General features: G+C 37.4%; 1 protein-coding gene across 1 annotated transcript in view; it reads left to right on the plus strand.

Annotated features, from left to right (window-relative positions):
- KDM7A (lysine (K)-specific demethylase 7A) overlaps window positions 1-6,823 on the plus strand; it is a 50,907-nt gene extending 44,084 nt beyond the window's left edge. Inside the window, exons 18-20 of the mRNA XM_008571489.1 lie at window positions 70-155; window positions 3,702-3,975; window positions 4,627-6,823. Coding sequence (XP_008569711.1) covers window positions 70-155; window positions 3,702-3,975; window positions 4,627-4,721 — 455 coding nt within the window. The 3' untranslated portion in view covers window positions 4,722-6,823. The remainder of the gene's footprint in view (window positions 1-69; window positions 156-3,701; window positions 3,976-4,626) is intronic.
- The last annotated feature ends 7,967 nt before the right edge of the window (window positions 6,824-14,790 follow it).

The following is a 14,790-nucleotide window of genomic DNA, read 5'->3' on the forward strand; positions in this document are numbered from 1 at the left end:
GCATTCGGCTAATTTTGTTCTTTAAGATCAAGTTAGTACAGTGATAATTTAATTAAAACCTCTCTTTAGGATATCATGTCAAGAGTGAAGATCAAGACTCTAGGACTTCTTCCTGGATAAAACAATTTGATACAACTTCCAGATTTAATCCTCAGGTATTATTCAAAGTTTGAAACATTAAAAGATTTAGAATTGTCATTAATTCTGTTTTGTTTCTTCTTTTTTTAAACTATAACTGGTTGTCAACTACAAGACCTAAGAAGCCAAAAAATTACAATTAAATGCACATTTGAAAGACTGTCCATTCTTAGGGATTCTGATATGATGACTAATGCAAGACTCATGGTAGCAGGTGATAGGGAAAAGACTAATTTATTCAAGGAAGCAATTAAAAACCACTGGCTGCCAACACCTGTAGGTTATGTCTGGTTAGAATTAAACATGAAAGGAAGAGTACCATGATGATCTCTCTTTAACTTCTGATGTCGTTTCTTGAACATTTTTAGATATTTTTTTTGAGAATTTGATGAAAGTTAGAGTTTCTTTCCAGAAAAATGTTTATTATAAATACTATTACTTACATTTTCTCATGGTTTGTGCTGCCATCCCCCCAACCCCCTCCCCCGACTATCCATTGACTCCAGGTTAGGAACCTCTACTCTAAGAGAAGAAACTAGATGTTTTAGGATTCCAGCATCTTAAAGTTTACACCAGACAAAATGAACCCAGAATACCATTTTTAAAAAACCAAAACTTTACCAACAGCACCAAACAAGGAAAGTGATAGAACCTTTTACTGCAAACCTTGAAAAATGGCAGCCCAAGAAAGAATGAACATTCTCATGTGGCTAAGTGGGGCCCCTAAACCACCCCAACCCCAAGCATACTTAAGAAAGTAAATCAGCAAAAGAAACAGAAATACTGTCTCTAGTTCTCTCTAGTGTAAAAAAACATTTACCAGGTGTATTAGTCTGTTTATGTTGCTTATAACAAAGTATACAGAACTGAGTGATTTATAAAGAAAATGAAATTTATTGCTTACAGTTTCTGAGTCTGGGAAGTCCAAAGTCCATCTGATGGTGGTGACAGTGACTCAGGGGTCTCACATTGCAAGATGGTAGAAGCAGAGAGAGAGAGAGAAACAGACTCTCCATTTCTTTTAAAGCCCTCAGAACCATGCCCCTGATCACCATTTTTAATCTATTCACTACTGCACGGTCCTACAATCCAATCACCCCTTCAGGGTTCCACCTTTTGATTACCATAATAGGATTTCCCACCTCTTAACAGTCACAGTGGGGGCTAAGTTTCTAATACATAAAACTTGGGGGACACAATTCAAGCTTCAGGGAGTTTTGGGAGTCATAATTCAATCTACTACACCAGGGGTGGGTACATAAGTAGGCAGTTTAAGAAAAAGTGAAGCAAAAATCTCTTGTGAATAAAGCTGTCATACTACTGAGATACTTCAGCAGAAGTGGAAAAGGCTTCTAGGTTTTGCTGTCTTCCAGGGCCCTGGGCTGAGTTGTAATATGGACTAAAACCCATGGAGGAGGAGACATCTATGTATATAGACAGAAAAGACAGTAAGACTCTACCCCTAGATATTTAGCATACTTAATCTCTGAGTGATGGAATTATGAGTGGTTTTTATTTTATTTGGTTCACGTGTATTTTCTAAATATTTAGCAATTACTTTTACAATAAGAAAATGAGCCGAGTTATTTTTTTAAAGCAAGGCTTTGTGAGTACAAGTTCTTTGAATAGAAGGACATGCTCCAGAGTCAAAAGGCAAATAAGAAATCTCTTAACTGTTATAATTCACCTTTTCAGTAAAGATGCTCTTCTACTTAAGATGGGGTTACTACCCGATAGACCCATTTGGAAGTTGAAAATATCTTCAGTCGAAAATGCATTTAATACACCTAACATACTGAACATCATAGCTTAGCCTAGCTATGTTTCTTAAACATGCTTGGAACTCTTACGCTAGCCTACAGTTGGGCAAAAATATTTAACACAAGTGTTGAAGAGCTTATGTAATTTATTGAATACTATACTGAAAGTGAAAAACAGAATGGTTAAATGCGTACCATTGTAAAGGTGAAAAACCTTAAGTCAAACTATCATAAGTTGGGAATTGTCTGTATATGATTTTATAGTGCCTCACTGTATCTGGTTATAAAGCTTATCATTTGTTAGCATTATAGGATTCAGTATTGAAAGTAAGCTATTGTTTAGTGTCAGCTATGTACCAGGAGCTTGACATTCATTTCACTTAATTCTTGAAACAATACTTATGGTATAGGTAATATCACTCCTATTTTACAGGTAAAGGAAATAAGACTTAGTAAAATTAATTTAACTTGCCCACACTTTACATAGCTATTATTCAGTGGTATTGGAATGTGAACCCAGGATCATATGATTCCAAAGTCTTTGCTTATTGTATAAGGGGAAACTAAAGTTTGGAGAGGTTAAATAACTTGCCTAAAGTTGCATTGGTAATGGAAGAACTGAAACTCAGATCTGGGTTTGTCTGTCATCCACTGCAGCATTTTGTCTTTCTAAGTATGATCTCTTTGGTCCCTTGAAAAGAAAGCTTTTAGGGAAATACTGAAGAATTTAGGCAAGCATCTGCCTTTAGTTTTATATGGGAAAATATACCATTTTTAGGGAATGTGTATTGATTTGGTTTTATATCTGCAACAGGTGGTCATAGAATTTGACTCTAGATCTTCTAGCATCTGGCACAAAACCACATAACAAGAGTCTGAGAGAATTGAAAGAATTAACATGATAGGTTGTGAGCTGGTGACTATTTTATTTTTGTTTGGAAAGGAGTGTAGTGAAGGTGAAGATATGTAAATAAATTACTGAAGAGTTAACATTTATTTCTTAATAAAATGTCAACATGAATTTGCTTTCAATTTTAAGCATTCGGCTAATTTTGTTCTTTAAGATCAAGTTAGTACAGTGATAATTTAATTAAAACCTCTCTTTAGGATATCATGTCAAGAGTGAAGATCAAGACTCTAGGACTTCTTCCTGGATAAAACAATTTGATACAACTTCCAGATTTAATCCTCAGGTATTATTCAAAGTTTGAAACATTAAAAGATTTAGAATTGTCATTAATTCTGTTTTGTTTCTTCTTTTTTTAAACTGTAACTGGTTGTCAACTACAAGACCTAAGAAGCCAAAAAATTACAATTAAATGCACATTTGAAAGACTGTCCATTCTTAGGGATTCTGATATGCTCGGCCCTGGGTCTAGGATTTTCTAGCAAACACAGTGGAGATGAACCTTTTTGAAGTGAGGTTCTAAAGTACAGTGCGAGAGGTACATAGGAGCTGTGACATGCTAAGGCAGCAGTAGGTCCACCTCTCTCATCTCGAGTTCCTTCCATGGCACGTGCTCACTGAGTGGAGTGGCAGGCAGAGCACCCCTGCTTATTTTCTCTTTTTTTTCTTGACATAAGTTACAATGCAAATTCAAGGCCTGAATCCTTCAGAGCTATTAGGTGTATGGACTGAGATACCATCATGAAGGGGTGGTTGTGGCCAAGACATGTTAAGAAAACTAAAATTCAGTAGCTTATTTGTTCTCTCACTTGACTTTGCTACTAATACATAGAGAGCTTAAATGCCTCACTTATTTTAAACCCTGAAAATTCAGCCTTATTTTCTTCCTTCTTCAGGATCTAAGTAGAAGCCAGAAATGCATCAAAAAGGAAGGTTCATCAGAAATCAGTCAGAAGGTACAAAGTAGGAATAGTGTGGACAGCAGTGGCTCCAGCCTTCAGAATGGAAAGTATATGCAGAATTCAAGCTTGATTTCGGGGGCATGCCAGATAAGTAATGGCAGTCTAAGCCCAGAGAGGCCAGTTGGTGAAACTTCCTTCTCAATACCCCTTCACCCCACCAAGAGACCTGCGTCAAATCCACCACCTATCAGCAACCAGGCAACGAAAGGTAACTTTTACACATTTGCAGATTAAGTACATTTCTGATTGTGTGTGATGGTAATAGTGGCAGTTTACATGTAGTCTTCAAACTCAAGTTGCTCACCATCTAGTGCACTGTGGACAGCATAGTGATAGCAATATGTGCAAGCTACTATGGGAACAAAGATGCAGGATACCCAAGTCAACCTTGAGGATCAGGACTGACTTTCTGAAGAAAAGAATGAGGTAGATCCTAAAAAAGGATAATAAGGGATTAGCTGGGCTGAGTTGGGAGAAGTGACAGAGTAGACAGCGTTAAAGGCAGAGGAGAAAGCACAGCCCAAGGCACAAAGGTGAGAAACGGTATATGGGATATTTATGAAGTTGCAGTCAGCCTTGTTGCTGAGGCACTGTTTGATGTAGGATTTGGTTAGAGCTCATGCCGAAGGGCTAGACAGAGATCAGACTTTGGGAAGGCCTTGTAAGTCTTGTGAGGGAGGTTGGCCTTTATTCCTAGTGTGACTATGTGCAAGAGTTTTAAACAGTGGAAATCCAAAAGCGTGACTTTGTTCATTCAGAACACCTAAGAGTTACCATAAAGCTCTCCTTTAAGTCTTCCAGGTGCTGTTCGTCAGGTGTGCTTTTCATTATTATTTATACTGTCGTTGGTCTTTTATAGGTAAACGTCCAAAAAAAGGAATGGCAACAGCCAAACAACGTCTTGGGAAGATCCTTAAGTTGAACAGAAATGGCCATGCCCGTTTCTTTGTGTGATAGAGCTGCCACTGCAGCCACTCTTGCCTTTGGAGACCAGTCTCGGGGGTGCAGGAGCCTGGAGCAGTCTGCGTGTACAGTAAGGACACTGCCCGAGGAACAGAAGGAGCCGCTGCTGCGTTTTCACTGTGCCACGCCCACTCAGCAATAACCAGTATGGACCTACCTGGTGGGGGAGAGGAAGGAGGAGGGTGGAACCTTAAAAAGAGACCTCGAACTGGAAAAGGTCTCTTGTCAGGGCTTGAATTTCATTTTGTCATTAGTAGTGTCTTGATTTAATTTCAGTGGTAGGGTAAAGAATTATCAATAATTTATTTAACAGATTTTTTTTAAAGTTAACAGCTTTTAAATTCTTTCTTTTTTAAAGCTATTTATTTGGAAGATTTCTGAAGAAATATCTCACTAATTTAGATTTAAGAATGTGAAGGTTTTTAAATTATTTTTGATAGTGTGTGTGTTACATGTGGGAAAGAGCCACAGTAACAGTAACTAGTCTGGACTCTTAAATTTGATATTCAGGTTAAAGTCTTAAACAGGGATTTGATGCATTAATTATTTTAAATTAAGATGTATATGAAAATCATTTTATTTTATATATTTCATGTGTTTTTTATAAGCTATTAGCTTCGCTTTTGCTAACATCCAAGGTGCATACTGTTATCCAGGTTGATTACCTTCTGTCTCACCTTCCCTCTGCACTCCTCATCATTTTGTGACGACCCAACAAGACTTCTCGTTGCAGGGAAACACTTTCGTAGCCAATGTGTAAGAACTCCATAAAAGATCCCTCATTTCCCACTTAGTTTGACATTGTGATTTTCTTCTAAATACAAAAATATGGGCTTCTTGCATTTTCATTTTGCTGATGATATCTGGGTCCCAAAGAGAACAGCTTTAATATCTTTTTCCTACTTGTGGAAAAAGTATTAAAGTTTGGTTAAATTGTCATGTTTGTGGTTTTTCCAAATACATGTGTAACTATGGAGAGCCTTCTTCATACTGCTGGTTTTGGAGGACAGGACCGATGCCTGCTACAAAGGTTACCTCTCACAGTGCTTTTTATTCTTTAGACCTAATTTGTTGGAAAATATGATTTGACTTAGGATATTCAACTCTGCATAATAAGCCGTAATATAATAGGACTATACTATATTAAGTTGTATAGAAGCAAGCATGTTGGAGTAGATCTTTTGTGTGTGTGTTTACTTTTTAATTTTTAACCTTCTAAAGAATTATTTATGATATGGATTTGAAGTAAAATAGGTTCTTTTTGCAGTTTCTTCCATCTGTCCTAACTTGACCAGTGCAAATTGAGGTTAGGTATCTGGTTGAACTTTAAGGTAATCATTTATCTCCTTTATGTTCAATTTTAACTAAATGCCAGTTTTCAGTTGCTTGTAATAGCTTCTGTTTCCCCCTTTTCTCCCCATGGCATAAAAATAAATTATTTCTGGGGGTGGGGTGGAAATATTCCCAAATCTGACAATAGAGCATTTTACAAATTCCTACTAAGAAAATACAGGCAAACAGAATAAAATTAATTTTTGTGGAGAAGAAATATGGCCATATTACAGATTTGTCTTTTTTTATTCAGCAAGGTAGTGGGACTTTCCCTTCTATATTAAGCAACACTTAAATTGCTAAGGAAAAAAATCAATACCATTGTCTTTCATGGTTCTATTCAAATGTGTATTTTCAAAGAGAAATATTTCATACTCTGTTTCCATTCCAATATTTTATGGGATAAGTATGAAATAGCTTCTGAATCAGCCTTTTTGGTCCAGAGTAACTGGACCCAAATTGGAATCTTATCTGGGTGTTAAGAAGAATTTTTATGGAAATCCTCAATGTCTATAAGTGGCCTACTTAAACCCTTGTCTACACTATGCCAAAACTTAGCAGAGAGTACAGTCAGTCTTCGAGTGGTCATCTTATGTCAAGATGCAGACATATGGGTTTGACTGATTCCCCCACCTTTTCACACAGTATATTACTATGATGTCTTAGTTTTCAGTATACTGTTTTAGTGTTACAACATATGTACTTTTATTTTGGCTTAAGAAATAAGTACTATAATTTCTTTTTCCATTTACATCATGATCTGGGTTTTGTTTTGTTTTTTCTTTACATTTTCTACCTTTTTAATTACCCTTTTTTTTTAGCCATAAAAATTAAAATAAAACAATTTATTTTTATGAATTAAAGTCGTGGCCAGTATCCACCCCATGTCCTTAGGCCAATAAACACAAATTCTGTGTAGACAGTATTGTTTTGTTTTTTCTTTACATTTTCTACCTTTTTAATTACCCTTTTTTTTTAGCCATAAAAATTAAAATAAAACAATTTATTTTTATGAATTAAAATCGTGGCCAGTATCCACCCCATGTCCTTAGGCCAATAAACACAAATTCTGTGTAGACAGTATGTGGATTTTTAAGTAAAGGTACTTTGGATTCATTTTTGGCAGTTTTAGCCCATTAACTGGCTCAGTTACAAAACTTTCAGCAAGGTAATAAAACTGCTGTAACAGAATACATGTATCTTTTTCTGAATTGGTGGAAAGTCAGCCACTGACCCTGTAACTTTCCTACTCAAACCTCTTATAAAGTCACTGGCAATGATGCATCCCTTTATCTCATGGAGATGGCTGAATTTTGAGGTAGCTGCTGCCAGTATCATCTGGGCTCAAAAGTAATAGACAACTTTTTGTCTTCCCCTTAGTCTCATTTATAAACACCTACCGCATAGACACCATAACTTAGGAAGACAGCAATTATAGCATTTAGCTTGTTGTAGGCAAATACAAATATGTAAAATTGAGAATTGTGATTTAACATATGCAACTTTAATGGTAGTATTAGATAATTATCCTGTATTGATTCAAATAAGACCTGGGATCCACTTACTGTAATTCACAACATCACATGATATTATGCCCTCCAGTATTGATGAATGTTATAAACAATACAAAGCTAGCAATTTATAATAGTTCAGTATCCTAGGAATACATAAAACTTCGTAAGTATCAGTTCATTTTTAAAAGCATACAAAATTGAAGACTCTGACCAAAATCATAAACTCAGAGGGAAAACAAGTCCTTCTTTATCCTTCATTAAATACTTAGCTTGAGGAATCGTTCTTTTTTCTAATACTCCTAATTACTGCCTTTTCAATATACTCTACTGTATTTATTCATATGAGATCAGCAGGTATTTATCAATATCTACTTTGTGCCCAGCACTACTTAGTACTATGGGGGAATATAAAATTGCAGTCGTGGTCTCTGTCCTTGAAGATATCTTCTCCATGAAATTAGCAATGTTATTTTCACTTCTAAGCAAACTTTAGCAAAAGAGGGCCCATTCATAAAAAACAGCATTAGTTTTTTAGTTGCAAAAGATCTGATTTATTTTTTAAAATTTAAGAAACATTTCAAAAGTTAGTAATTTAATGATGGTAATGTAGGGGCACAGTATAACATGGAAGGAAGCAGAAGACCAGGGTTTTGTCCAAGTTCTGCCATTTATGTATCAGCTGTGTGACCTTGAATAGGTCATTTATTCTTTCTGAGTCTTAGTGTTCTCATTTGTAAGTTTGGATAAAAATGCTTATTATGATAATCAGTTAAGGAAAACATGGAAAAGCATTCCTTACTCTTCATACTTACAGAGAAATTATCATTATTTAAGTTATAACTGATAGTGAATGCACCTTTATATACATTTTTTTCATGAAACTGCTATTACTCATAAAATTTATTTTATATCAAATATATGCCCAGGGTATGCTGTCTAAAAATCTGAAGAATCTCTAACAAGGTATTGAGTTAAAATCAGATTCCATGCTTGAAGTGAAAGAAAAAAGAAGTGAGATAGTTTATGGATAAGAATGAGAATGTTTATCCTCAAGTACATTAAGATGATATAAAGTAATCGAGAGAGAGTGAGAGAGAGCTTTAGGTTTAGGGATTAGAATAGTACTGCTCCACAGATTCACTATAACTCTTCATGTACTAGATAAGGGTGAAATAAGTCATGGAATTAAAATGATAAAGCAACTATCCATGGAACTAGGGGACAAAATAAGGTGATTGAAAAGTTGGGAATTTGGAGACAACTATGGGTTGGGGAACAACAGCTTGTTGGGTAAAGAGAGAAACCACAGTAGTAGTGTAGGAAAGGAGACTCGACTGGACGCCTTCGACAGAGAAGATACTTTGTTTTCAAAAGATGCTCTCTATAGTGATGAGACTAGAGTTGATTGGGATAAGTATGACCCAGTATAGATTTTGCATTGAGAGATGAAGGCCTTCATAATATAAATCGAAAAGTTTTTCAAAAATTCATTTTCTCATTAAATATTAAGCTATTTTTTCCCTATATAAAGAGAAACTAAAGCTCACCAGTTTTTTCCTGATGTTCTAGACCTTCATCTAAATCAATCTTGAGAAGGTTGAGCATCAGATCTTCAGCCTAAGAAAAGAGTGTTGCTGGTAAATAAAGGAGACAAATGAAACTCATATAGGGCAGTCATTTGCCTGGGGACACAGTGGATCTGGGACCTCCAGTACCTTGCTTCCTAAAACAGGCTTTATCTGTTCTCTGACACTGTGCAGCCTCTGCTTGTCCTGTGGTGGTGGATGATGTGCTTACTTGATACCAGGTGGAAAGAAAGGGGAAAAATTAATATATTCACTATATTGCTGTTGGATGTAATGTAGTCTTAATACTATAGCCTTACTAAAAACCCTTCCCTTATTTTAATTTGTTTTTTAGTGAATGTTGTGCCATAAGTCAAATATTTGTTGATATCCCTTACATGAACAAATTTTAAAAATTAAGGTCATTAAGAAGTAAATGCCTATTTCTAAAGTAATCAACTTATTGTGATCAACTGTAGTTTTATTCTTCTGTAGCATTTTTTCCTCTCTAATGGAGAGGAGAAAATAATACACTTAGGTTTTCCCTGTCACCCTTGGTGCCCATTCTAGTGTCCTAAGGCTTTGTCTTAAGTGCAACATGACATTTTTTTGGTTAAAACCTTTTTGAAACTTCAACGATTCTTCCAACAAGTTTATCCGCTCTGCACTATTTCACTAATAAACCTTGGCTACCACGTAGCCCTTGACCTCCAAGTAGTTTACCTATGCAAGACCTTGACATTCTGAACTCATTTTTCTTTACTTCAGAAAGCAGTCATAAGTAGAACTTAATCATAAGGGTAAAATTTGTCTCCAACCAGTTTTGTTTTGGCCATTTCCTTTTCAAAATGTCAGCTATTTTCCCCAAGATTTTTCACCAAAATAATAATCATAAGTGCTGGAATATATAGTATTTTGCAGGAATAAAATAACACAGACATACTCATATTTCTTTGGTGGATCTTGCTTTGTAAAAATTACCAGCATTAAATATAATATATAATGAGTTGAGTCCTTGCCTAGAATAATTTCTTTCCTCTGTGATTCATAAGTAACCTTTTATTTTTACAAAGCATACATATAACTTCCACATTATAGTCAGGGACCTGAGGTGTAACTTTCTAAGTGAACCCCAAGGTTATTTTATCTTGCAAAAGAAAACTAAACCAAACTAAGAGCCTTACAGTTTATGGTTAGACTAAATCAAAAGCTATAACCTCAATTTTTCCAAAAACAACTTCTGACTGCAAAAGCAAGTCATGCAGTTGTTAGGTATGAAATAGCACTGATCAGGAAATGCATACGCATCTTTGCAAGACTGTATTTCCTTCGGAAAAGACTTTTCTACTTTTAATATAAATTAAGCCATAACAGTTTCATGCTGTGGAAAGAGGGTGAAAAGGTTCATTTTAAGAGATTATATAATATGAACTTTCACATTTACTGTGAAATGTCTAACTTTGCCATTGCTTCAGCAAGTTTTTTTTTTTTTTGAGGGGGCAGTTGGAGGGTGGTGATGGGGAGGGGTAGTAATCGTTTTAGGGGGTTTAAATCTGTGAAATTTGAAAAGGGGCAGTTGTTGGCTATGGTATTTACTAGTTTTGTAGTAATGTTTTGCTAGCCTGACTGGCTTTCCTTACTGATTTTTATACCCATGGTCCAAGGTGACTGTTACCCTTCTTGTTTGGGGTGTCTGTGGAGTAGTTTCTCTCTGTTTGTATAGGCAGTCAGTATGTGTGCACGTGTGTCCTTTGAATGCAGAAGCACACTGTGTGACAATGGAATGCGGTGTGGCTGGGAAGTGGGATGCTGAAGCTTTAAGAGCTTTTTTAAAAATTCATAACAGTATTTCCCATCTTTTGCCTGCAGGCAGGGAAAGTGTACAGTATTTATTTTGTTTCTGTCTTACTTTAAATTTGTAAGTCTTTAAGTAGCTTACATGGATTATTATAGGGGAGAACAAGTGACTTGTTTAAAGTTGTATTTGGTATTCTTTCCAATTTCTGTATTTTAAAATATTGAAATTAAAATTGTATTACTTCTGTTTTGATTTTTTTTAGCACTCAGTGTATTTTTTGCTCATTTTGTTTGAAAGTATAAATGTTGAAAGTTGTATAAAATGTGTCTTTGAAAGAAAAAAATCTGAATTCTATATCCAGTTCCGACTTTCTGTTCCCTTTTTCTGTTTATTGAATCATGGGAAATTATTTGAGAGTGTGAAAAACTGTTAAGCTTGTGTTCCTTATTATTTCTGAAGGTTCCAATGTGAAAAGTAACATGTCTTACTATTTTATTACATGAATGGCTGGGGAAGAGCGATTGCTGCAGGAGAGGAAAGAATCTAAAAGGGTAATTGGCAAGACGGGGCTGAGCTGTAGCAGTAGATGTGGTGCTTACTGATGAGCACTTCAGATCACTCACCCCAACATGGGCACCCCACAAATATTCACTGACCACCCGAAGTGAACTACGCTGTTTTAGCACGAGTGTTGCAGGAGTGAGCAAAACCAAGTCCCAGACCTCAAGGAGCTTGTGTGAAATGGAAGAGGCACAGGAAAAGGAGGAGCCGCGGTGGCTGGGCTGACTGGGACGGTAAGAGTGCAGTGCAGTGAGGAAGAGGAGCTCCATTTCAGACACAGTTCTGAGAGACAGGTCGATGGTGAGAGGAGTGAGGATAAGATCTCACTTTGGAGGGGGTGAGAGAGGAGCCATGGAGCAAGGAGGAAAGAACACTGCGGGCAACACTTAGGGAGGAGACTGGAAGTGGGCAGAGTCCACTCCAGAGGAAAACCTGATGCAGATTCATGGAAACCAAGGGAGCAGAAGAACCGAAGACCTCTGCTCTTCCTCTCCCTATTGTCTTCAAAAGAATAGGGATTCCAGAGCACACACACTTAAACACACCTCAAAAGCTGCTCCAGCTGCTATAATGGTGTCACCAAAAGCACTTTGCTCCTCCTTGTCCTTCTGACTGGCCTGCTTTTGTACAGTTGATTGAAACCTAAATCTAAACAAATCTGTTCCTTTTGTAAAATCTACTTACTATTTGTAAGTCTTTGGGATGTTTATCCTTCCTAAAGCTCATATGTTACAGTGACGTAATGATCAGGACCTACTTGCCTTAGACTTTCAGCCTGGTGTTTGTTCCCGCCAAACAGTGAGACTGTATGAAATACATCATTGGGAGATGTTGGTGTTACATCCCTATTATTTTAGAGTGGGAAGAATCAGATGCTATGCAACCAACAGGATTTGGAACAGAAGCCCTTATTGTCTTTATTTCATCCCATTTGAGTTCTTCCTGTGTACAAGGAATATTTTTATTTCTTCCTCATAATAACCAAATGAGGGAGGTACTGTGTCCCCCAGCCTACAGAAGAAACCAAGGCTCAAAGAGGGTAATAACATGTCCAGGTTCATACTACTAATAAGAAGTAGAATTGAGGTTTTAATCAACAGTCTGTCTAACTCAAGAGGCCCTGCTATTTCTTTTGAATTGTTTTCCTCTAATTATTTTTAATTATATACTTTTAAGTATATAAGAGGAATAGATGGTCCTTAACTTAGAAATGGTGTGTGCTCTAAAAATTTTGTGGGCCGGCCCGTGGCTCACTCGGTAGAGTGAGGTGCTGATAACACCAAGGCCACGGGTTCGGATCCTATATAGGGATGGCCGGTTTGCTCACTGGCTGAGCGTGGTGCTGACAACACCAAGCCAAGGGTTGAGATCCCCTTACCGGTCATCCCTATATAAAATAAATAAATAAATAAATAAAATAAAAATTTTGTTGTAGGCACCACCCATTTCAGATTGAAAATATTTTCTTACAGAAGTTTTCAGTGACTCAACCAACTTTTGAGTCTATATTTTCCAAAAACCTGGATACACCGAAAGAATGCTGGTCATCTTCTAGAACTGAGCTCACTTTCTAATGAATGACATAGGCTATAAACAAGTGACATATGAGAAGCACTGCTATAATACATGAACCAAATGCGGATTTCCAAAGTCTCAGAATTAGAGCATAAGAAGAGGCCATGCCCAGAGCACCCCCTTTGCCAGACCCAGCCATGGCCCTTGCAGGCCAGCACGGCTGCCTCCCTCCCTGCTCCTGCCACAGCCAGGCTGCTCCCTCTTCTCCTGCCCTCCCACACTGAAGCTGTATTCTGCCACCATTTTCTGCCCCTCAGCTCTGTAAGTGGGTCAGCAGAAGAGGAAGGAGAAAGAAAAGTCCTGTTCTTCTCTCCATCCGCTGACACTGAGGCTCCACCTTCCAGAGCCTTGCAGAAAAACTTACATCCTCATCCTCCTCTTCATCCACTTCTGGATCCCCGTTCTCGCCTTCCTGTTCAACTCCTCTCCAAAGTACCTTTACACATTTTCAAGTGCTCATGCTGAAATTTTGTAAATTCGTGTTCCTTCTATGCCAGAGTTAGAAAAAGAAAATTAAGGCTCTACAAATTCAAAATAATATGTGTAAATTTCTTAAGTTATTATTTTGTATTTTTAAGGCAAATACAACCTGGGACAAAAGATTCAGAATAACAGTAAGAAATAGTGTTTGACCTTCTCTTATGCTCTTCTTTTAGAAGCTGCCCTACTGCCATTTCTGGGTGCCCTGGAGGAGTCTTGCACCCCACCATCCTCTCCCCTAGCACACGGGATACTCTGCTTGACTCCACTGATCCAGCAGCTGACCAAGACCTCCAATTTCTGTTTTCCCATCCTACCCCTAAACTTTGCAAATTTTGCTCACACCCCACCATCCTCTCCCTTAGCACACGGGATACTCTGCTTGACTCCACTGATCCAGCCGCTGACCAAGACCTCCAATTTCTGTTTTCCCATCCTACCCCTAAACTTTGCAAATTTTGCTCTTATCCTTTTGGATCAGTTCAGCCTCGGTCTCTTCTCTGTGTCCCTTCCAAATCCCACAAGAGACTAGACCAGTTTCTGTCATGGGAAGGAGGCAGCATGTGCTGGCCAAGTTCATCCGTATCCCTGTGGAATCTGAGGCCAGGAACTGTGCTGTGACATTTGAATTTGTACTTTGAGTTATCCCAAACCTCTTAGGTCTTCTTGCATGCAAGTTACTGTTCAATTCCTCTTTCCCCATACTCTGTTGTACATTGGGAGCAAGGAGAGGGACTTGTATTTGTGACTAGATCTTGAGAGACTCTTCATTCGAACCTGTTAGACACCATAGTATACAGGGCTAAGGACACAGACTGAAGCCAGAGTTAAATGAATTAAATCCTGGCTCTGCCATTTACTAACTGGTCTTGGGCAAATTATATAACCTTGTTGTACTTTAATTTCCTCTTTTGTGACATACTTATTTACTTCACCGGATTGTTGAGGGCATTAAATAAGTGAAAACATATGGAGTACTCAGGACAGTGCCTGGCACAAGGAGACACTGACTATTGGCCATTAGTTCCATCTCCTCTGGTTCTAAGTCTGTGATGCCATCTGTTTGACCAGTCACTAAGTAATGTACTTATCCAAGTTACTGCCATGAGTATGAAGATTAGACTAAAAGTAAGTTATACACAAGAGAAAGAAGGGGACAGCTGATTAGGGGGACAGACTCCTACTGGAGTAGAAAGCCAGAGCCCAAACATAAGCCCTGAGAATGTGCAAAAATC

Source organism: Galeopterus variegatus, unplaced genomic scaffold (assembly GCF_000696425.1).
Source record: "Galeopterus variegatus unplaced genomic scaffold, G_variegatus-3.0.2 Scaffold690, whole genome shotgun sequence".
NCBI classification, from domain to species: Eukaryota; Metazoa; Chordata; class Mammalia; order Dermoptera; family Cynocephalidae; genus Galeopterus; species Galeopterus variegatus.